This window comes from Penicillium citrinum (genome assembly GCF_028827155.1).
Source record: "Penicillium citrinum strain IBT 23319 chromosome Unknown utg000008l:1.0-2707905.0:1.0-2709502.0, whole genome shotgun sequence".
Classification (NCBI taxonomy): Eukaryota; Fungi; Ascomycota; class Eurotiomycetes; order Eurotiales; family Aspergillaceae; genus Penicillium; species Penicillium citrinum.
Window position 1 is genome coordinate 724,175 of NW_026622693.1, and position 20,570 is coordinate 744,744.

At 47.3% G+C, this 20,570-nt stretch overlaps 12 protein-coding genes across 12 annotated transcripts; 9 read left to right on the forward strand and 3 right to left on the reverse strand.

Moving 5' to 3' along the window:
- Positions 1-1,008: 1,008 nt before the first annotated feature.
- N7469_008700 (uncharacterized protein) lies at positions 1,009-1,821 on the forward strand (the record flags this gene model as incomplete). Its single annotated transcript, XM_056647618.1, has 1 exon — positions 1,009-1,821. The coding sequence occupies one exon, from the start codon at positions 1,009-1,011 to the stop codon at positions 1,819-1,821; it is 813 nt and encodes a 270-aa protein (XP_056497383.1).
- Positions 1,822-3,305: 1,484 nt separating this feature from the next.
- On the forward strand, positions 3,306-4,687 carry N7469_008701 (uncharacterized protein; the record flags this gene model as incomplete). The annotated part of the gene is made up of 4 exons (XM_056647619.1): positions 3,306-3,344; positions 3,401-3,502; positions 3,559-3,702; positions 3,761-4,687. 4 exons carry the CDS (start codon positions 3,306-3,308, stop codon positions 4,685-4,687), a joined length of 1,212 nt encoding a protein of 403 aa, XP_056497384.1.
- Positions 4,688-5,920: 1,233 nt separating this feature from the next.
- Positions 5,921-6,292, forward strand: N7469_008702 (uncharacterized protein; the record flags this gene model as incomplete). Its single annotated transcript, XM_056647620.1, has 1 exon — positions 5,921-6,292. One exon carries the CDS (start codon positions 5,921-5,923, stop codon positions 6,290-6,292), a length of 372 nt encoding a protein of 123 aa, XP_056497385.1.
- A 2,230-nt stretch (positions 6,293-8,522) lies between these two features.
- On the forward strand, positions 8,523-9,368 carry N7469_008703 (uncharacterized protein; the record flags this gene model as incomplete). Its single annotated transcript, XM_056647621.1, has 1 exon — positions 8,523-9,368. The coding sequence occupies one exon, from the start codon at positions 8,523-8,525 to the stop codon at positions 9,366-9,368; it is 846 nt and encodes a 281-aa protein (XP_056497386.1).
- Positions 9,369-10,664: 1,296 nt separating this feature from the next.
- On the forward strand, positions 10,665-12,025 carry N7469_008704 (uncharacterized protein; the record flags this gene model as incomplete). Its single annotated transcript, XM_056647622.1, has 3 exons — positions 10,665-10,953; positions 11,042-11,293; positions 11,358-12,025. The coding sequence occupies 3 exons, from the start codon at positions 10,665-10,667 to the stop codon at positions 12,023-12,025; spliced, it is 1,209 nt and encodes a 402-aa protein (XP_056497387.1).
- Positions 12,026-13,212: 1,187 nt separating this feature from the next.
- Positions 13,213-14,042, forward strand: med8 (RNA polymerase II mediator complex subunit MED8; the record flags this gene model as incomplete). The annotated part of the gene is made up of 2 exons (XM_056647623.1): positions 13,213-13,337; positions 13,409-14,042. The coding sequence occupies 2 exons, from the start codon at positions 13,213-13,215 to the stop codon at positions 14,040-14,042; spliced, it is 759 nt and encodes a 252-aa protein (XP_056497388.1).
- Positions 14,043-14,201: 159 nt separating this feature from the next.
- On the reverse strand, positions 14,202-15,185 carry N7469_008706 (putative monosaccharide-P-dolichol utilization protein; the record flags this gene model as incomplete). The annotated part of the gene is made up of 2 exons (XM_056647624.1): positions 14,202-14,465; positions 14,559-15,185. The coding sequence occupies 2 exons, from the start codon at positions 15,183-15,185 to the stop codon at positions 14,202-14,204; spliced, it is 891 nt and encodes a 296-aa protein (XP_056497389.1).
- Positions 15,186-15,379: 194 nt separating this feature from the next.
- On the forward strand, positions 15,380-16,987 carry cox10 (protoheme IX farnesyltransferase; the record flags this gene model as incomplete). Its single annotated transcript, XM_056647625.1, has 1 exon — positions 15,380-16,987. One exon carries the CDS (start codon positions 15,380-15,382, stop codon positions 16,985-16,987), a length of 1,608 nt encoding a protein of 535 aa, XP_056497390.1.
- A 494-nt stretch (positions 16,988-17,481) lies between these two features.
- Positions 17,482-17,834, reverse strand: N7469_008708 (uncharacterized protein; the record flags this gene model as incomplete). The annotated part of the gene is made up of 2 exons (XM_056647626.1): positions 17,482-17,614; positions 17,677-17,834. 2 exons carry the CDS (start codon positions 17,832-17,834, stop codon positions 17,482-17,484), a joined length of 291 nt encoding a protein of 96 aa, XP_056497391.1.
- Positions 17,835-18,189: 355 nt separating this feature from the next.
- Positions 18,190-18,540, forward strand: N7469_008709 (uncharacterized protein; the record flags this gene model as incomplete). Its single annotated transcript, XM_056647627.1, has 1 exon — positions 18,190-18,540. One exon carries the CDS (start codon positions 18,190-18,192, stop codon positions 18,538-18,540), a length of 351 nt encoding a protein of 116 aa, XP_056497392.1.
- Positions 18,541-18,911: 371 nt separating this feature from the next.
- On the forward strand, positions 18,912-19,328 carry N7469_008710 (uncharacterized protein; the record flags this gene model as incomplete). Its single annotated transcript, XM_056647628.1, has 2 exons — positions 18,912-18,993; positions 19,054-19,328. 2 exons carry the CDS (start codon positions 18,912-18,914, stop codon positions 19,326-19,328), a joined length of 357 nt encoding a protein of 118 aa, XP_056497393.1.
- Positions 19,329-19,650: 322 nt separating this feature from the next.
- On the reverse strand, positions 19,651-20,416 carry N7469_008711 (uncharacterized protein; the record flags this gene model as incomplete). The annotated part of the gene is made up of 2 exons (XM_056647629.1): positions 19,651-19,924; positions 19,995-20,416. 2 exons carry the CDS (start codon positions 20,414-20,416, stop codon positions 19,651-19,653), a joined length of 696 nt encoding a protein of 231 aa, XP_056497394.1.
- Between the last annotated feature and the right edge of the window lie 154 nt (positions 20,417-20,570).

Sequence of the window (20,570 nt, forward strand, 5' to 3'; positions counted from 1 at the left end):
ATTGTAAGTAAAAAAAAATGTGACGCTCTGTAGTTCTTACCAACCTTGATACATAAATTGACTGTCCAAGAGTGTGTATGTAGAAGCTCCCGAGTAAACAAAGCAAAGGGTGGCTCCGCCCGATCGGCCGTCAGAAAGCAAAGTACATAATCTGCTAAAAATATCATTAATTAGCCTGCATATTAGAGAAATGCAACGTCGTGCAAAAGGTCAACTAAGTTTCTATTCTCGGCCTCAACTTCACCCAAATTGCTGCTAATTAAGGAACAGGTCATCTTGTCAACCCGCCGATCGCCCCGCTCAGCTGCGTCCGTCCCGGCGGCAATGCATCTACTTTATTGGTTGATAGTTGAGTATGCCAGCTGCGATGCACCACTACGTACATTCGGACCTTTGCTTCATCGGCTGCGCGGCGAGAATATGTACTGGATGTGTTGGTGGACAAGCTTTATATCAGGGCGCCTTCCGAAGCTCTGACATTTCTCATCAAGACAGTTTTACTTCTCTTCTCTTGTTCTGTTTCAGAGAAGGTCAGATGCTTATTCTTTGATTGCTATCGTTTTTGTTGTGTTTCTTGTATATTGCTTCTTTGCCTGTTCAAGTTTGCTTTGTGTCTTTTCAGCTCAACTCAAGCTACCTCTACACACTTATTGGCTCGCCACCCATCCACCATCTTGGACATCCTTGCTCATCAAGACCCTGTTGTATTCAATCCAATTTGGTATCACTGTTCCTGTTGGTTCGGTCTTTCCCGCACATGCAGTTCCCAGTGCAGTCGAAAACGTAAGGTCTGGATCCTGATCAGAGGAGCCCTTGTTGATCTCTTGACGTCGGCGGCTTTAACCCTGGGGGTTCATAAGTGCTGAGACAGAGAAATACCCGGAGAGATCCCATCTTTCTGTCTCTCAGTTATACTTTCTATCGGAACCTCATTGAACGAATGTTATCTGCAGGCCCCAAAGCAGGGCAGTTGCGTATCATAGGTCCATCAGCACATTCACGATCAAAATGAGCAGTGCTGTCACGAAGCCGCTCTCTATTTTCAGGAAGCCGGAAAGCCCTCAGCCTCTTCATGCTCGATGGGGCGATGTTTCTATCACGGTTCCCACTGATGGCTCATGGAATCAATACGACAATCCTCACCGTCCTGCAAAGGGACGACAGCAATATGGGCCAGGCTTCATTCCAGACATCTCTCCGACAGACCAGAACAAAACTCCTTTAGGAGAGGGGGAACTCAGAGAAGATCAAGAAGAAGCCACCTCTCCTGAGAAGTCTTCTGTCTCTCGTCGCAATTCACTCTCACTGGGGGCACTGCGACCCGGTCGACTTTCGGTCCGTCTAGCATCTCGTCCAAAACAACTTCGAGATGAGCAGAAGCGACCGGACTTCGCATACAAACAAGTTCGCAGAGACTATCCAGCTGAGGTCACCGAGAATTCTGTACAAACTTCCACTAGGTTTCGGTATATTCCCACCAACGGCAGATATCTCGAGGATATTCCATCCCCTCGAAGCCAATCAGCACAGTCATTCCATGGCTCTCACGAGCGACGCGATTCCTTCTCAGATAGATCCGACGGAAAGGACAATGGTCGTCGATCTGGTCTAGGCAGGGAATCTCCTTATATCGAGGATGACCGATGCAGTTTGAGATCCAGTGTTGGAGGCAGCTCCGATGGATCCGGTTCCAGGCTTAGTTTTGGATTACCTCCTCGGAGAAGAACTTCACCATTTGTGGCGGCGGATCGAAAAAGGTCATCATCCTTGAAGCCGATGACTATGGCTATGGTTCCTGATCCCGAAGATCTTTATGAATGAACGATGGATGTTTTCAACACATGAGTGAAGAGGAAATGGCTCACCACACCGGTGATTTCGTTTCAAATATTGTTTATGGGTTTATTGATTCTTTTGGTTATTATCATGGCGCGGCGTAAAGAATGTCAGCATTAACAGGCGTTTAATGGGCAATTGAAATACTGAAATTTCGGTTTATACATCTTCTTTCTAAAACACCTGATAGTGGTAAACAAAACGCGCATGAGCCACGACACATTGCAGTTCCGAGGTAAGCAAAGATGCATGAACGCTGGGAACTTTCTAGACTGTGAATTCAGAGCTTCCACAAATTCAATGGTAAATAATGCTTAGATAAGAATTGTCAATGCACATTTAATCATTTCAGAACTGTAGTGACGAGGTGGTCTAGTCTTTTGTTGCTACCTTTAGATATGGGGTACATAGGAACAATATGGAAGGCATTCCCTCAACAGTGGTCCTGTAGTCTAGTGGTTAGGACGTCAGGTTTTGAAATCAACCTTCTGAAATCCCCGGTTCGAACCCGGGCAGGACCTTCCTTTCTTTTTTTCTTTGTTAACACTCTCACCTATCTGATGGTCATCAAACCTTCTCTGGATCAGTGCGTCATCTAATTGGTCCATTAGTCTAGTGGTTAGGACGTCAGGTTTTGAAATTAACCTTCTGAAGTCCCCGGTTCGAACCCGGGATGGACCTCTTCACTTTCTTTTTTTTCCTCTCCCTTTTTGTCCCTACTACCTCTTTTTGTTCTTTTTGTTCCGTCCGACTAGAAGGAAAGCCATTAATTAATTTTTAAAAGCCACTGTTACCTTCCCTACACCCGTTAAATCTGCCTTGAAAATGACCACAGCTCCAAAGCTCTCGAGCAATTGATCGAGGCGCCCACTTGCTTGTGAGTTTCCGGGATTTTATGAGTTTACTTTTCTTTTCGCAATGCACGCGAATGACCTTGGAATTCAATCCATGTACCATTCTTCGATATATAAACTGCGTATGCCCATACGCAGCTACTAGTACAGGTGTACTAGTAGCTTGCCATGGCTTGCGATGATGAAATGATAAAACGAGGTATACAAATCGCTGGTGCTCTTTGCTAAAAGGCATATATATATATATATATATATATATATTTCTCTGTAAGCTCCATCATTTCCGTCGCTGACGTCAATCTGATCAACGTTATGTTAGAATACCACAATGTGATCCATCTACTATTGGATAGTATCCAAGCAGTCCATTGGCGGACACAAAGTCCATATCATAGTATGATCTTAGCTACAGAACTACCTAGTTTATATACGGCAAATTGGTCACCATGACGATAGAGCACACATATGCAGTGCAAAAAAGTTCCAGCGGAACATACTTCGGAGACATGCTCTATTTTGACTAGGCACCTAATTTTATTCAAAAGTGATACTTGGAAGTATTACTCAGAGGGCTCAATCTATAGCAATTGAGCTCTTAATTGCAATCAATTCTTCATGGCGGATGCCGTGGTTCAGCTCCGATGTGGTGTGAAGGTGCGCGTGTTTCACCAGCTGCATGTCAGTCAACTTTTCTAACAGGTCAATACCAGAACGATAGTTGGGGGAAGAAGGGAAAAGAATCAGTAGTCGCTCAGCTATGGTCTCAAACACCGGGAGCTGGAAAAATCGATGAATCCCAAACATATTCCGAGGTCATTCCCTGCTATTGCTATTTAACGGGCACAATGAATGCTAACTTCAGATTCAGATGTGGATGGGAACATATCCATCTAACCCAAACTATCTTCTATCGACCGATGAACAACTTGGTGACTACTTGAAGAAAAACCCCCAGCTGGTGGGCAAATCAGTGCTGGATCGATACGGACCTGAGGTTCCATTTCTACCCAAAGTGAGAAACACACTTGATACTCACCACCCTTGAAAAAACTTCAAAACTAATAGACCAGATTCTATCTTTCAGCAAGGCCCTACCACTGCAAATCCACCCTGACCTGACTCTTGCCGCAAAACTACATGCAGAGGATCCTAAAAAGTTCGGCGATACAAATCATAAACCTGAGATTGCCATTGCGTTGTCCAAGTTCGAGCTCTTTGCTGGATGGAAGCCACTGAAGGACATACAAACCTTATTCAAGCTAAATCCTCTGGAGAAGTTCGTCCCTTCGACCGGAGATTTCAACGATGAAACACTACGACGGGTTTGTATAGGACTATTAAAAGCTCCTCCAAGTACGGTCGCATCAACCATCAAAGAGCTCCAAGCAATTCCCGAGTCCCATTTCGGCCCAGACCCATATATCCCCGGTCTTCTTGATCGACTTAACAAGCAATACGGCGAATGTGATAATGGCAATGTTGTCGCCGCTCTACTGATGAACTACCTCATCCTTGGGCCTGGTGACTCCGTCTTCGTCCCCGCAGATAGTATCCATGCCTATCTTGAAGGAGATATTGTGGAATGTATGGCTCGCTCAGACAATGTCATTAACGCAGGATTCTGTCCAGCTCCAGAACGCGATTGCGTCGAGATATTCGGGCGGGCCCTTTCATTCATCCCGCATGACGCACAGGGCGCACTTTTACCCCGACGAAAAAGCGACAAGGGAATGCATGGGAAAACAGACGTCTATGCACCACCCATCAGTGAATTTGCGGTATTGTGCACATGTCTCGGAGCAGGCGAGAAGGAGACGCACAAGGCTATTCTCGGCCCTAGTTTGATGATCGTTACGAAGGGTTGCGGGTCTATGATGATTCCTGGAAATCAGACAATGGAGTTGAAAGAGGGATATGTTTTCTTCGTTGGTCAGGGCGTTGCGCTGGACTTTAGCACCGATAAGGGGTTGGCGGTTTACCGCGCATACGCGGAGTAGTTGGCTCCAACGAGGTACAAGTTAGTATGCAACCGTGTACAATGTAGGCAAAGTTACCGCTGTTCGAACCCTTTCTGGTGGGGGCATATGGGTGTCGAACTTTTGTCATGGTACAGGTCGGTTGCGTGCTGCGTTTGATATTTTCTGTATACCTGCATTTCGCTCAAATCATCGTGGGACACACGGCATCAGTATGTACTCTGAACCCCACCGGGAAGCACGGAGTACGGAGTGTATCCCGGAATACTGACAGTTGGTGTTGGTTTGGAGCGCCGGATATGATTCGCCTCATTCTCGAGGCGGTTGCATCTGACCAGTTAAAAGTGCTCTTAAGTGTTGGTTGATTGTGGTTGGCTGGGATGCACGAGATGCTTCATGCAGCTGTACGGCGGATGCACAACGATGGAGGGGGTCAGACTGCGTGGGAAAGAAAACCAAAAAAATAGGTGGCTAATCGGGCCTAATGTTGGCTAATTATGGGCCTTTTGATGCTATCTATAGTCCGTCAATTACTATCTTTAATTTTTTCTCTTGCTTGAATTGGATTTAGAAACAAATCTTACCTGAAACCGGGTCCCTTGTGGCAGCAAAGCTTCGCGCTCGGGCGACCTCGTATGAGAGGACATCATCCTATATTACTAGTATCAATCCCATGATGACCACATAATTTTGAAGCAGAGACTTACGAGTCTTTTCTTTTCATCTTCTGATTTACACTCTCCAGGGCTGGCCCACGATTAGGAAACACAGGCTGGTACTTGTTGAGTGTGGATTAACCCTAGTACACTAGTGTACACTATTCGTTTCTCAATTCGACTTCGCATGATACCTAGTCGTCTCTAGATTGGGACTATCACACGAGCAACTTTGAATTGATCCAATTGACCCCTCTCAAATTTAATTGTCTCGTGCTTTCTATTGGGTGCCAACTACCAACACATCCATCCTTGCCAGTAGGTACCCGAATGTCGCTTCGCCATTTGGAGAGGTGATAATGCACGCTAACACTCTCCATCCCCAAACTAGTGACGGGGTTACTGTACCTTTTCTCCAAAAAGGAGCGAGCCAAAAGAAAGAACCAACAAGCGGAACGTACCGCAGAGGTTCAAGTCCCCCCCTGCATATAGCCGGAGGAATAACTATTATGATCATCAACCTCGATCTGCCCATCCCCGGCCGCTCTCATCTTTTGCTCCGGACTACCGACAGTCACAATATTTGCCGCGGGCATCGATGGACCAACCTTCGCTGCCAACCTATGATCCGTCAAAGTATCAACCCATCCGACCTATCTCCCACCCCAATGTCGATCCCTACACATCGTACACGTCGTCTAGGGGCCAGCCTTCCCGTCTAAGTAATGTCCATTACAACGATGGCCGTTCATCGATTCAGCGAACGGCCGATCGTCAGGCTACATACTCCACTTCGACTGCATGTCGACAGTCCGCTATGCCAGATCAAGCTCGTGCGTCTGAATCACGGTCTCGTCCAGCAGAAGGTAGAGAACGAAGTGCCTCAGAACCCATGCCTTTGCAGGAGAACACGCGAGGCCAACGTCGACCCAAACCTGTACTGTCGCGATTGATCACGAATTTTGGATAATCTTTATAAATGATTGGATGATGATACGAAGGAGAGTAGCCAAGAACTTGAACATGGGAAATGTCAGGGAGTACTAGTTTGCTTTCCTTTTTCTTCTCTCTCTCTCTCTCTCTCTCTCTCTAACGACTGTTATGAGCACGATGGTGTTGGGCGTTGATAATCCCTAAATATGGGATCAGTATGGATTTCAATAAGATTTATTCACGAAACTCAAAAAAGGGAATCAAAAGTGATATCAAAAATCTTCCGTGTTGGACAAAGACATTCTGACAAGGAAAATCCTTTTTATGATTTAATATTTGAATTAAAATCCTTCGTAGCGGAGTAGTCTGGCGCTTGTTTGTCCGAGCTGCTCCGTGCATCAGCCGAGCAATCTAAGATGAAACCTCGACTCCACGAGAGCTTCACCAACAACAAATCACGTAGAACCTCGTCTGCTTCCACTGTCGATCCCCGCAAAACAAAGATCGAGACTCTTCCCAAACAGACGCCTCCACTACCTGTGCCGCTGTCGATCGTGCATCCATTCTGTCACTTGGGCCATCCCACTTCCCTCGATTCCCCGTGACCATACTCCGTATGTACGTACTGTACGATGTGTGAATCTAACCTCCCTCCCCTTCTCGCTGCAACCCTCGGGGCTCCGGCGCCTAAAAGATAAGCTCCGGAAGACCTGCCACGAGGACTAACGGGTCGATCTAACCTTGTTGAATTCCGAACCAAGATTCTCCCTTTCGCCCCTGGGTGGAGGTGGAACCGTGCGTGGTAGCTATTGGAGATACATTTCTCTTTTGACTGACTTCGTACTGTACGTAGACAAAGAAGTGAACTGACAGGAGACTCTTTTCACTCATAATGATCTCCACCCATCTGTTCAGAAACCCACTGCGTTGCAGGGATCGGACTGCGCCATAGTGAAACATGGACACTTTTTCGTCGACGTCCATGGCGGATCCTCCCCTCTTCCTCCACCCCCTCTTTTGATCCCTGTCAACGAGCGGGCCCTTTTTTTTTTTCTTTCTTTCTTCCTCTTTTCTAGGTAACTTTTCTTGGGAGGCTCGTCGTAAGTGACAATGATTGGCAAGTGTTCCGATAGCTGAGATCTGCCTTGTCACTTATGAGATTCTCGTTGCACATGCCATGCCATGCCATCCCCGGTCATCTGTACAGGGGTTCAGTCATCCTATCAATCTCTTTTTGATACTACCTCTGTACATCCGGCCGAAGCCTGATCGTCATGGCCCCTATACAAAGAAAAAGATTGGCTCATCTTCAAGAGGAGGCTTGTCGGGGCGTCGTACACAGATGCAGATCCTAGGACAAGCGCCATGCCAAGACGACGGTGGGCGCCGTGCATCAATACTATGAGAAACTCCGGCCTAACTCTGCCATTATGTTCACATCGTCTTGCATGCTGCGCCGCCGAGAAGAGACTGACGTCTATACCATGGGTAGACGAACCGGGGACAAGGATTTTATCCCGCATCGTCCACTCGTCTTGACCGGACCCCTCTTAGTCTCCTGCAAACTGTGTACAGCACACATCCAACATCTGCAGCCACAGAATAGCCCCCCAATTCCATCCCACTTGTGATCCGTCAGGCTCATTTGTCCTGTTTTGTTCTCGCGCTTGCGGTATGCCCGTTGGATGATCGTAGAAGCGCTGTTGACTGTGCCGGAAAAGAAAGGAACACGCATTCCTCCCTTTTCCCTCCGTCCCAAGTGGCGGTCCTGGGACCACCGCCAGAGGGGTTGAACCATTCTCTCGGGCCTTGGGTGCTTTTTTGTTCGCTGGATGACTTGAATTTACCAACACCAACGCTGTCCCTGCGAAGTATCTTCAGAAGATCTTTCCCGCTTTCTCATAGTGACTATAGACATGCGGCGGCTGGCTAGTCTTTCTTCACACATCCCTTTGCTTGATATAACTTCAACACATGTGGGCATCTAGCTTGTCATTTTGATTAATTCTTTCGCTGTCCTGCCTTGAGCCTCTAACCCCGGGATATTTCTTCTAAACACCCAAATTTCGCGATCCCTGTGGAGGGAGTTTGATCGACCTTGAGATGAGCACCGCGTTGGGGAGTGGCCAGTCCTCCTCCCTGTGATTCGCGAAAGAAACTTCTTTTTTTTTCTTTGTATCTTTCATTCGTTTCCCATTCCACATCTGGTGGTAGAGGACACCAACTCCTTCATCGGGCTCTTCCAGGGCTCCTTTTGAGCCCATCCGATGAGGAACCTTCTCAATACGATGGCGAGCCTAATGAAAAAGTTCAAGCGAAAGCGAAGGCTTTCCTCTGAGCTGGATTCGCGTTGGGGCGATCCTTCTATCAGCTATCCCACTCAAGGATCATGGAACCAGCGGAGTCAGCCATCGGAGTTCTTCATCAATGCCTCACCGGGCTTGTCCCAGAGCCCACGTTCTGATGAAGCACCACGATACATTTCATTGGACTCGAATAGAAACCGAGAATCTAATAGTCCTGCACCTCAATATACCCCATCTGATCTGGGTCATGCCGATGCCGTCATTCCTAAGGGCTATTTCGATGAGAGCATTCGTCGCCGCGAAAAAGGTCATAGACAACCACAAAACCAAGGTTTAGGAATTGCAGGAACTCGGCATGATCGAGATTTCAACAGCGACGATGTCGTTGTTACCGATAACGACGACGAATCCTGCGATGAGGATGACGAAGAGCGAGATACTCTAGGTGATCCTGGAAGAATAATAACACATCGCAATTATACCCCCAGCGACGATTACAATTCCTATCCGGACTACGCCGCCAAATCTCCACCGCTGTCTGTCACCTCTCGTATGCGCCGCATCAGCACTCAAAGTTCGATAACGGAACAATCTTCAATGACTGGCCCGGCGAGTTCGCGAAGAACGAGTTATACAGCTGCGTCTTCAGTATCTGCGCCCTCTTTACCCCCTGATACGCCGCGTTATGCAGTACATGCGCATGTTGATAAACGAGTTGCACCCCGTCCTAGATATCGGGCTGAACCTGCACCGACGAATGGAATAGGACAGGGTATGGTACCCTCTTACGATGAACTATACGGCTAACGAGCCGCATTTCCTTTCCTGCACAAATTTCATTATCTCTTGAACTTTTTGTTCTGGCGATGTTTTCTAGAGACTCTTTATTTCATTTTATTTGTGTGGGAGGTAGTTTTGCTTTTGTTTTGTTTGATCTTTTCTCACTTCGTTTATGGGTGACCTTGTCCACCTTCGCACGGACAGCCTCAACGAGAGGCATTCTTAACCCTTCAAGAAGGACTTAATCACCACTAATTCCAATTAATCAATCTGATTTGCATTTCTTGCATTCTCTCATGTAATGATTGGTCGTGTAACTAGCGCCGGGCCCCTCCGACACTTACCAGACACTCATCTGCTCTCAGGCTTTCAAGTTTAACAAATGAGCTAAGACTCACATATCTACAAAATATCCTATTCTCAATCTCTTATAATGACAGGAAATGCCAAGTGAAGCATTAGGGAAATAATTCAATGCAATGACAAACATTTCGAGGGAATAGCCAGGGTATCTGAATCAGTTCCTCCATAGTTTGTACCTTTGTATACTTGTCCCCACCGTCCTACTGCATCAGCCTCCAGCGATTTCTAATCGTACCTTCGCATCATTGCTTCGTTTCCCCTACAGTATTTGGCCTAGAAAGTGACTATGCGTCATGAAAGCTCTCATCCCATCCGATTTCTCCATATTGCCCAGCCACCAACAACTCGCAGTGGGGCCACAGCGAACACCCGTCCGTGCAGCAGTATCCTGCAGTCCGAGTCACAGTCACAATCACCTAGCGCCAATCACATCGCCAACCCCATCACACTCGTCACGTTCTACTGTAATCCACTAAGACGATGGCTAGCTCTGCCTTGTTCATTCTACGAACCCCGCTAGATAAATTACAGCCAGTGAGGGAGCTTTTCTAAGCGCCGACATAGCAGCATGCGGAGACCGACGCTGATTCGGTAGACGTCGGCTTCGTTCAAGCGATACCTAAGCTTGTTCACGCTGCAGGAGGAAGGATTTCCCTCTCCGCAGATTTGTGTCTTTCCATTCGTGAACAGAAGCCGGGCATTGGATCTCCACTCTATCATCCCACCGGTCTGTCGAGACAACTTGACTGAAAAGAAGGAAAAAAGGGAAGAAAAGCTTTCCCTTCCCATTCTCCCGTCCTTCCTAAAGCTCAAAATATAAACCCAACTCACTGCTTGCCCCTTCTATGAGAGTGTGATCGCCCAACTTCGGCTTCAACGCCATCCAATCGTCTTCGTCTCTCCTGGTGGTCGCAGCAGGGTGTTTAAGCTGTTGGGCTCGTCCCTTTCAGCCTCTTCGATATGCGTCGATCACCGAAGTCACGATCCTCGGGATCTATTGCAATGTCCCTCGCGATCATCTTTCTGAGCAGTGTCTTCCCCGCAGTTCGTGGGCTTAGAACAGCACCTGGTTCACCATGCGCTGATGTCTGCGGTAAAACGTCAAACACGACATCAAGCGAAATTGCCTGTCTTGATTCCGAGTACGACGAGAAAAAGGGCCAAGATTTCGAAAAATGCGTGACTTGTCTGCTGGAGAGTAGTTATCTAGATCGCACCAGTGGAGATACCGATGTAAACTGGGGCCTCTGTATGTTGATTGACTTCCTCGTACCACCTGGGGTGATATTTTTGACGATGATCGAGAGGAAGAGCTAATCGATGAGCAAATTTTATAGATAATCTACGCTACACCGTGTCTTCATGCGTCTTCGGATATCCCGCTTCATTCTCCAATATCTCGTCTCCATGCCCTGTATCTTGCGATCCAGTTCGCCCTGCCGTCGAAGCAGATATCACAAACCCTAGTTCCTCGAATTTCAATTCCTGGTGTGGAACATCAACATTTGCCGATAATGTCGTAAACTCGTGCGAATTCTGCTATAATTTGACCGCCACTCAAAATCAAAAGCAGGTCTATCTAGCGAACTGTATGTTAACAGCGGTCTGCTCTAAAATAATCAAGCAGAAGTAAATACTAACGCAAACTCTCAGATCTTGAATCCATCCGTTATAACTGCCATTTCGAAACAGTCGCAGGAAGCCCCTTCAACATCGCCCCATCACGAATTTTCACTTCCGTCCTCCTCCCCTCAAGCATGTCACTCAGTACACCCGGTGCCAGTGGATCAGGCGTGAACCTAGGAGTTGTAATAGCTATACCGATAATCGGATTTATCATAATTCTCATCGGTCTAGCGACATGTTGTTTCTTTTTCATCCGCTGGCGACGCAAGCGCACCCGTCGCGGTCGACACCAAAGCCATATGTGGAATCGCTGGAACGATCCTACTGGCAATACACCAGGACAGGGTCAACGCTCCTGGGCCGCGGAAGAAATGTACGCCGCGGGCTTTGGAGGAGGCGGAGGCGGACATGGACTGGGCTTCGTGGATACAGATGGCCGTGGACATGAGGTTGGATATGGATATGATTATTCCGACCAACCTGCAAGAAGTCCATTCCCACAACAATACCCGCAGTATACGGATCAAGCGACGCAGCAATATGCGGATCATGCGAGTTATTCGAGTTATTCTAAGGGTGGTGCTCAGCAGGAGATTCGTGAGGATATCCCTTTGCAATCACCGCCTATTCCTCAGCCTTATTCGATGCAAGGTGGGCTGCATGAATATAATCCGGATCAGAAGCGGCCTTTGTAGATGAGCGTTTGGCTGTTGTAAAGTCAGTCATTCATTCATTGTGGACTGAAGATTTCGTGAATATACCTCATTGTTCTATTGCCGAGTACAAGTACCAGGCTTGATATGCCCAAATTAGCTTAATAATGTGAGATGTGTCGTGTTCAAGTTCACATGACGTTTGGTTTGTCTGTTTCTGATACATCCCGGATCCATCACGCTTCTAATTTGCAGCTTAAGTCGAGCTGTAGTTCGAAAGTGAAATGTAATCTTATGCATAGATTGAGAACGACTTCAGGTTTGAATGAAGATCAGTCGACTAGGACGACTACAGTAATATGATCAGTATTCGAGGTACCATTTACATCACAAAAGCTGCCCAGGTGGGCACCTACCTGGATGCTAGTAGAACGACACTATTGGTATACCTAACAGTAGTACTGCTAGCAGTGATGGCCCTGCTTGGTTAAACTTAAGATTAAATTCAGTCTATCGTTAGATAAATAGCAACAGCCCTATTTATTCTAGTCTGCACCCCTACTCCATGATACAGAAACTGCTGCAAAGCACCCTCCGATTCCCAAAATAGCCACATCGGCGCAGCATCAAACATAAATAGAGCCCAAACACGGCCGAAAGGGCGTTATGGTGACAGGTCAAGAAGCCTGACATGCCCAAGCGCCAGTTCGTATTGGTGGAATAGACTGGGTTACGTTTCAGCAAGCACCGCCAAGGGCCATGAGGGGGTCCAATTGCGAGGATATTGGCGTGAGTTAGCGAAGAAATATATATTTTTGGATAATGACTATGCTTAATCTAGCTTAATGCTTCTCTCAGGTCAATATGACATCTAATAATCTAGTGGAAGATGTTATGGCCTATAACTGGACATTTTATAGATCAATTTCTGAAATCGGGGTATACAACAATACACTGGCTGTGTGCAAGAGAAGTTGAACAGCGGACTTCGCTGTTCAGTTTCTGAGAATCCAGATCTTATATGATTCTGATCTCGATAATGCTAGAAGCATAGACTGTACACAAACATATGACTATCGACTAACTAATAATATATTACCGGTTCATAGTTCCACTGATCCCCTCCATGCATTTTTGAAGGTTGAAAGGCTCCACCGAAGCTTCTTCGTTCCGCAAACCCTCTTCAATCTTCTTCCACTCCAACTTGTCAACTGAACACCACATCCACAATGGCAACCCTCACCTCTGACCAAATAAAAGTCCTTGAACAATCAAGGCAGCGGCTAGCCCAACTGACTCGGTCTCTGGGATCTTTAATCGCAAGCTTGAACCAAAGCGATCCACTCCCACCCTGGTGCGAATCCCTCCAATCTCTCCAACCTCGCCCCTCCGTAAAAGATAATCTAACAATAAAGGAAAATACAGGTCTTCTCTCCAATCACAAGCAAGCATCATATCAAACAACCTCATCAGCGTCTCCGAACAACTCTCCGACCATCGCGAACTCCTCTCTACATTAGTAGCCTACCCAGGACCCGAATACCCCGGCCGCACTCAATCAAACACCCTAGAGCAACTACTCCGAACAAAGCTCGACCCCCGAGTCGAAGACTGGGTAGAACGCGGTCGCGTAGCAGGGACCGAGCATCCACCAGACTCCCTCGCCACCGCGAACCCAAGCCTGGCAATTCAGGCAGGACAGAAACAGCTATCCGAGGCCGAGCTCGCGGAGTTATGGGAGTGGGCACCTATAGAAGCGAACGAAGAGGCGAGACGGAGGAATTGGGGCGGAAATTTTACGCTTGAGGAGCGGGAGATGGGTATTCAGAATGTTGTTACGGGGTTGAGGAGGCAATTGGAAGATGATGAGGGTGATGAGGAAGATGAAGAAGGGGATGAAGACGAGGGAGAGGAAGAGATGGAGATTGTGGGTGTTCATCGGAAGTCTGGGGGTAATGGGGTTGAATATGATATTGCGCCGCATCATGCTCATCCTGTGCAGCCTGTTGTGCCATTGGGTGATATTTTGCGATTTATGACTACAGGTCGGATGGCTTGAGGTTGGGAGCTATTGGGTACACAACGCATAGCATCTACTAAGAACATATAGCTGAAGGTAATGTAGCAGGTTATGCTGCAAGAGCCAGAAGTGAAAGCATCATTAAGCATATTAAAGAGGTTTAAAAAGAAGATGCAGTCTAATTCAACTTCCAATATCCTAACCCCGTCGTCGCGTAGTCGGGGTCTTGGAGCCAGGCTTGGGAGAAACACCCGAGCTTTGAGCCACAGGAGCTTTCTCTGCGGTTTTCCCACGAGTGGTCTTCTTCTGTGGCACAGGGCTGTTCCAGTAGTATAGCATCTGGAATGCGAGAACCACGTTCAGAGTGAAACCGGCGATGAATCCATAGAGGATCAGCTTGTCGTCAACTTCTTGAAGGGTGGTGAAGATGCGAGAGAGAGAACCCGCAAGATAGTTGAAGACCTAAAGAGCAACCAATAAATTAGTTTTGCACCGACACACTGATACGCGCGTATGCAGATCATGCAGTGACGCGGGAAACATGCGCAAACTCACCGCAAAAGCGCTCAACTGGCCAGTTCCACCTTCACTCCAAATAGTATAAATTTGCGGGGCTTTGCTGGCAATGCTCAACGCTCCAGCACCGGCTTGTAAATAAGCCATAGTCTGCGCATCCACAAGATTCTGATCAAAGAGCAAGGCATAAACAGCAGTAGCAATCACAGCAACAAAAGTGGCCGCCGCAGCAGATCGACCAGCGAAAGTGAGGACGAGAACACCAACAGCAACATCTTGAATAGCAATAAGAGCCGACTCGCCATATGTGCTGAAGGGGAATTGGTTGCGCACACCGTAGGAGAGGGTGATCAGGAGACTGGCGGTTTCAAGGGCATATGAGACGAAAGAGACACCGGCGGACGAGCGCGAACTAATCAGTTTCAGGATTTGAGGGACCTTCACTACCGCGCTAGCTCCGACAATGGCAATTCCAAGAGCCTTGGAAATAGCGAGCGATGTACAGGCTGGGTCCTTGGTGAGGTCGAGGTCGAGGAGCAACGCGCTATGGCAGGGCGAGCCAATTAGAGAGATGACTGCATCGTGAACAGGTTCGGGGATGACATCGACGATGGGACGAAGATAGGGCTGAAGAGGGTTCAGTACTGTATTTTGCAAGACGTCCATGGTGAATATGTATTAAACCCGGGGTGAAAGTGGAAGTGGAGAGAAAGAAAAGTTGAAGTAGAAGTTGAGGCAAAGACGTGTTGACATTCCAAGTTGGTCCGTGCACACCGGGGAAACTTCCTGCGGTTTTCTTCTTTTGCTTCTCTTCCTCCTCCACTCCTCACTACTCTCCCCCCTCCACCGCCGTGTGCGCCATGATTCCTCTTAGATCCGCTATCTTGAGGCCTGGGCCTCAAGAGGCGTTTCTATGTTCTAAATGTTTGGGAACATCTCGAACTCAATCGCCGAGTCTGAGGCGGTTCTGGTCATCATCAAATCGGCGGACCGGCATCGCGGAGAACCAGGCGTCTTTACTCCTACAAAAGACATATTTCTCCGGGAATCGACTTTATGATAATACGGGGCTCAAAGGTGGTTTTATATCATCATTTGCTTCACTAAGTTCTGATCAGCCCGCGCATCCTTATACCTCTCAATCCACCAACAAACCTCCGCAAACCTCCGCAACTCCGGCCGAGTCAACAAAAACATCGAGATCCGAGTCCATTGCGACACATCAAGTATCCGAGGAACTACCACACCGACGGAGGAAAAGATTAAAGGAGGAAGCTGGCCGACAAAATGACCAAGCAGAGCCGGTCATACCACTCGATGCGTCCGCGCAATTATCCAACTTCTCCTCCTCGCAACCCACCACCTCGTTGAAGCGCAAGCTAGCAGCCTATTTCGCTCTGACAAAACCTCGACTTTCATTCTTGATTCTACTCACCACAACATCTGCATATGGAATGTACCCGATTTCCTCTCTCCTCACCCTCGACCCTGCCATGACTCCACTTCCGACGCTCTCAACCTCAACCTTGACATTCATATACCTGACAACGGGTACATTCCTTTCATGTTGTAGTGCAAACACACTGAACATGATGTTTGAGCCGAAGTACGATGCATTGATGTCACGGACGCGCAATCGCCCTCTGGTTCGTGGGCTGGTATCGCGTCGTGGAGCTTTGCTCTTCGCCGTTGCTACCGCAGCGACCGGTCTCGGTCTGTTATACGTTGGGACAAACCCGACAGTCGCAGGTCTTTCTGCAGCGAATATCTTCCTCTATGCCTTCGTCTATACACCACTCAAGCGGATACATGTGGTTAACACTTGGGTTGGTGCAGTGGTTGGTCTAATTCCACCTCTGATGGGCTGGGTGGCCGCGCAAGGACAGACTGCGACTACCGGACACGACACATGGCGCGATATGCTATTCAGTGAAGAAAGTATCGGTGGCTGGCTTCTCGGTGCTATCCTTTTCGCGTGGCAATTCCCTCATTTCAATGCTCTCTCCCATTTGATTCGCGACGAATACAAGGCTGCGGGCTATCGTATGCTCTGCTGGGTCAACCCTGCACAAAATGCTCGCGTTGCCCTCCGCTATTCCATCCTTATGTTCCCCATTTCCATTGGACTGTGGTGGGTCGGCGTTGTCGGCCACGGCTTCCTCGTTGGAAGTACCGTTGCCAACGGTTGGCTTGTTCGTGAAGCCTATGGTTTCTGGAAGCACCAGGGTGCACAGGGAACCGCTCGAGGCCTGTTCTGGGCGAGTATCTGGCAACTCCCTATTCTCCTTGTTGGTGGTCTTGTAACCAAGAAGGGATTATGGGATGGTGTCTGGCGGAATATCTTCGGCCAACCAGAAGAGGAAGAGGATGAATTTGTGTATTACGATGAGGAAGAAGAGTCCGTTTTAGAGGCTGAGAAACAAACCCACTCAACGTCAAGTCGGACTGGCACTTTGTCTACAACTTGAATGTTGTTTCGGATAACTTGCGACTTTGTGTATACACTCTCCTTATGCATTATTTCTCAATTTTCTTTCTGGTCTGTCTTATACAGCGGCTCGGGCTGGCGTTTGGGGGGATCCTATTTTTCTTGTATAACATGTCCATCTGGACCGATCTATAAATCACCTCAACGGATCTCTTTTCAACTCGGTTATTCATTCTGATAGATGAAATGCATGGAAGTGACAATAAAGATATTAGTTTACATATTCCGATTACTTCGATGCATGATAGGCTCTGCCTACTAGCATGAACATGGGTTTTCCCTTGCTTCTGGATGGATCCAGGTGCCAGGTCTCATCCAATTGGCCGTGAGATACTGCCTCTGCACCATGTAGCCCGATGTAAATCATATATGCTTGAACGAGAGGATTCGAAAGAATGCAAAGGGGTATAGTGAGGTCAAGGTAAGGCAAGAAAAGAATTCCCAAGATAAACTTAAGAGAACCTTGGAAGACATTTATTTGTTTCCTTCGGCACTTTTCTCATACTCTTGATTCGCACCACGAGCATTTTCATTAACATCTCCTTTTCCACGCGATAGCCAGAATGCACCCAATCCCGCCATAGCCAGACAGGAGCCAATGAGTAACCTGATTACAGTTAAAAGTAAGCTCCTGTCCGTTTATTTTTGGTCATAATCGGGAGCACTTACTGCCGTTGGCCACCTGGCTGTACTTCCTTTGCTTTAGCTTCGACTGAGTAGCATCGTCGAGGAATAGAAGCTATCGGAGAGGAGGATGGTATAACTCTAGATCGTAATGTGGTTGGTGCTAACTGACGCAAAGTTGATATCTTGACGGGCCGAGTCATATTGTCGAAAGGATTGAGCAAGACCTAGCGGGTTCGGATGAGATGGAATCAACGAATTCGACCCGGGGATTGATGAAAATATGTCTTGTTGGTTTTGTGAGAATATATCAAATTATTGAAAGCTCAAAGTATTCCTGAACGTCCGAATTGCATAAAACCGCCGCTCAAGTAGGGTTACAGCATTATGAGGTCAGGTGAATTCGCCGCTTCAAACAAGAATTAACTCCCCACTTAAGTGTACGAGACGTCATTACATTCCTAATAAAAAAAAATACTATCATTCAATAGAAAAGAGAATAATTTACCATCCTTCTTTGGAGAATTTCATCAATTGAAAACCCACCACAAACCCATCATGTTCAATCATCGCGGAATTTACCGAGCGGCTGTCAAATGCCAACCATATCGCTCACTATTACAAACACATCACGCACAGAATATTCCTCACATTCAGTCGATTTCAAGTCTCCGAAAGTACTCTACACAAGGATACGGAGATGACAAGGGTGATCCTCATGCAGAAGATCCACAAGCTCAAGGCGTGAGTCAACGAAGTCGCGAACTAGAGCACCCCGGACCTTCGCAATACCAGAAGAAACCATCGGACAGTCAGAGTTCGAATCAATCAGGGTCGAAGGGTGGAAAGAGTGAGACAAAGGAGAAACAAAGTAATTCTGGCTCGACGAAAGGCCTTGATAAGAAATGAATTAAAGTATCATTTGGAATTGATGTAAACAGTGTTATGGAGTTTATAGGGAGGGTCAGGCGCGAAGCATGGGTTTTTTTTTTTCAGTCTATTTAGTCAGAGAAATTCGAAAGAAATGAAATCAGTAGCTTTCTATTGGAGATTGAAGTTCTCGAGCCTCTAGAGATCGGTTGAAATATCAAGTACTTGGAAACTAACTCGTTCCTATGTACGAACTAGTTCTGGTACCAGGCGTACTGGTAACGTCACCGAGTTGTCATCTAGACCGGGGTCGATAGAGTATATGACACTCCATATTTGAACCAGGGTTCCCGCAATATCAAGTCCTGAACTATCTCACTCACTATCCCAAGTTCCTTGAACACTACACCATGCCTAACTATTCGATCGAGAGAGGTAAAGACGAGTTCAAACTCGCTGAAAAGGTGGATCACCACAGCACTCAGAACAAAGGTATGCTTCTCAAATTCCCAGATGAACCTCCGAAGGCGACCTATTAACTTACTCTTCTAGATACGCAAACGAAGTCGGAGTCTCATTCCGGACATGACCAAAGTGAACCAGAGCAGAGAGGCAATACGATATCCAATCGCAGTCCTCGTGAAGATGTAGCTGCTAGTAGTCGCTTCATGCCTCAAGCTGGGAAGCCAGCGGGTATTTACGATGTGGACATGGGTCAGAACGACGAAGGAGAGGAAAAGCATGAAAAGGATCATCGCGACGATGTGGCGGCAAGTGTTCCTTATATGCCACAATCTGGGAAGCAGACCAAGACCTCATCGCTATGATGTGTTATGTGTTCAGTACGAAATTTATTTTGCAATCAATCAAACTGAGTTCTTTCGATTACTGATAATCTGAATTCACTTAAATGTCTTGTCTGAACGTCTGGGATATAAAACAAGATAAAACCTGGGGTACATCGTTTTCGCCTCTCTCACTACGTATGACAGTCTCGATTGCGTAGATACAACTTATGACTGGGCATTAACAATTCAGCACCCAATACTTCGTGGGGAGTATTTCTCCATTACAGATCTAATGTAAAAAGTCCAGTCACCATGGTGGTACATTCAATTCCGAATGCCCCGGGATCGCTTTTCAAAAGCATTATTCCCCCGGCACAGAGGATCCAGAAATTCGTTTGCAAAGACTCATGAGCTCCTCCTGTTTATCAACGACCTCAGAGTCCGAGTGAGGCGAAGTCTCTCCTCCGGTAGTCACGAAAGCACCGCTCTTCACCTTGGACAAAGAATTCTCCCCACTAGCCCATCCAGCCAGGGCTTTCGCGGATGAGCTCACGCTCCCCGGGGCAGCCATACCTCCCATCTTGGTTCTCACCCAGCCGGGATGCATGCTAATAACTTGAATATCATCCCACCTCCTGGCAAAGGCCTTAGCAAGCATAACATCATGAAGCTTGCTGTTCCCATATGAATGTGACTGTTCCGCACCACGAAGTGATCCGTCTCCCCCCCCAATGACTATCAGAGCTCATGAAGAGGAGTCGAGAGGTCGGTTTATCCATGAGACATGTGAGGATGTAGGGCGCTAACGTATTGACCGCGAAAACAGCAGATATACCATCTGATGTCACTTCCCTCGAGGATGTTGACCCGTAACCAATACCTGCATTGTGTACGATGGCATCGAAAGGTCCAGCGGCATTGGCGTCTTGTGCGAGCTTTTTGGTTTCTTTAATAGATTTGAGATCACCGACTAGAACTCCTTTGGCCGCTGGTAAAGCCTTTTGGGCGGATGCAGCTCGGTCTGCGTTACGCGCGTGGAGGAAGACTTCATGGCCTTGGTCGATGAGAAGTTTGGCCGCGGCTTGGCCGATGCCGTCGGTTGAACCAGTAATAAAGACACGAACCATTTTCATAAAGAAAAGCAGTTTTTCTGTAGTGATTTGAGATTTATGGAATAGATGTAAAGAGTCTGTTCATTGCTATTATAACATTCAACATCTCATCCTTTGTAGCATGCCAGAGGATGATATCATCGGCCTCAGACCGGACTTTAGGGCTGTT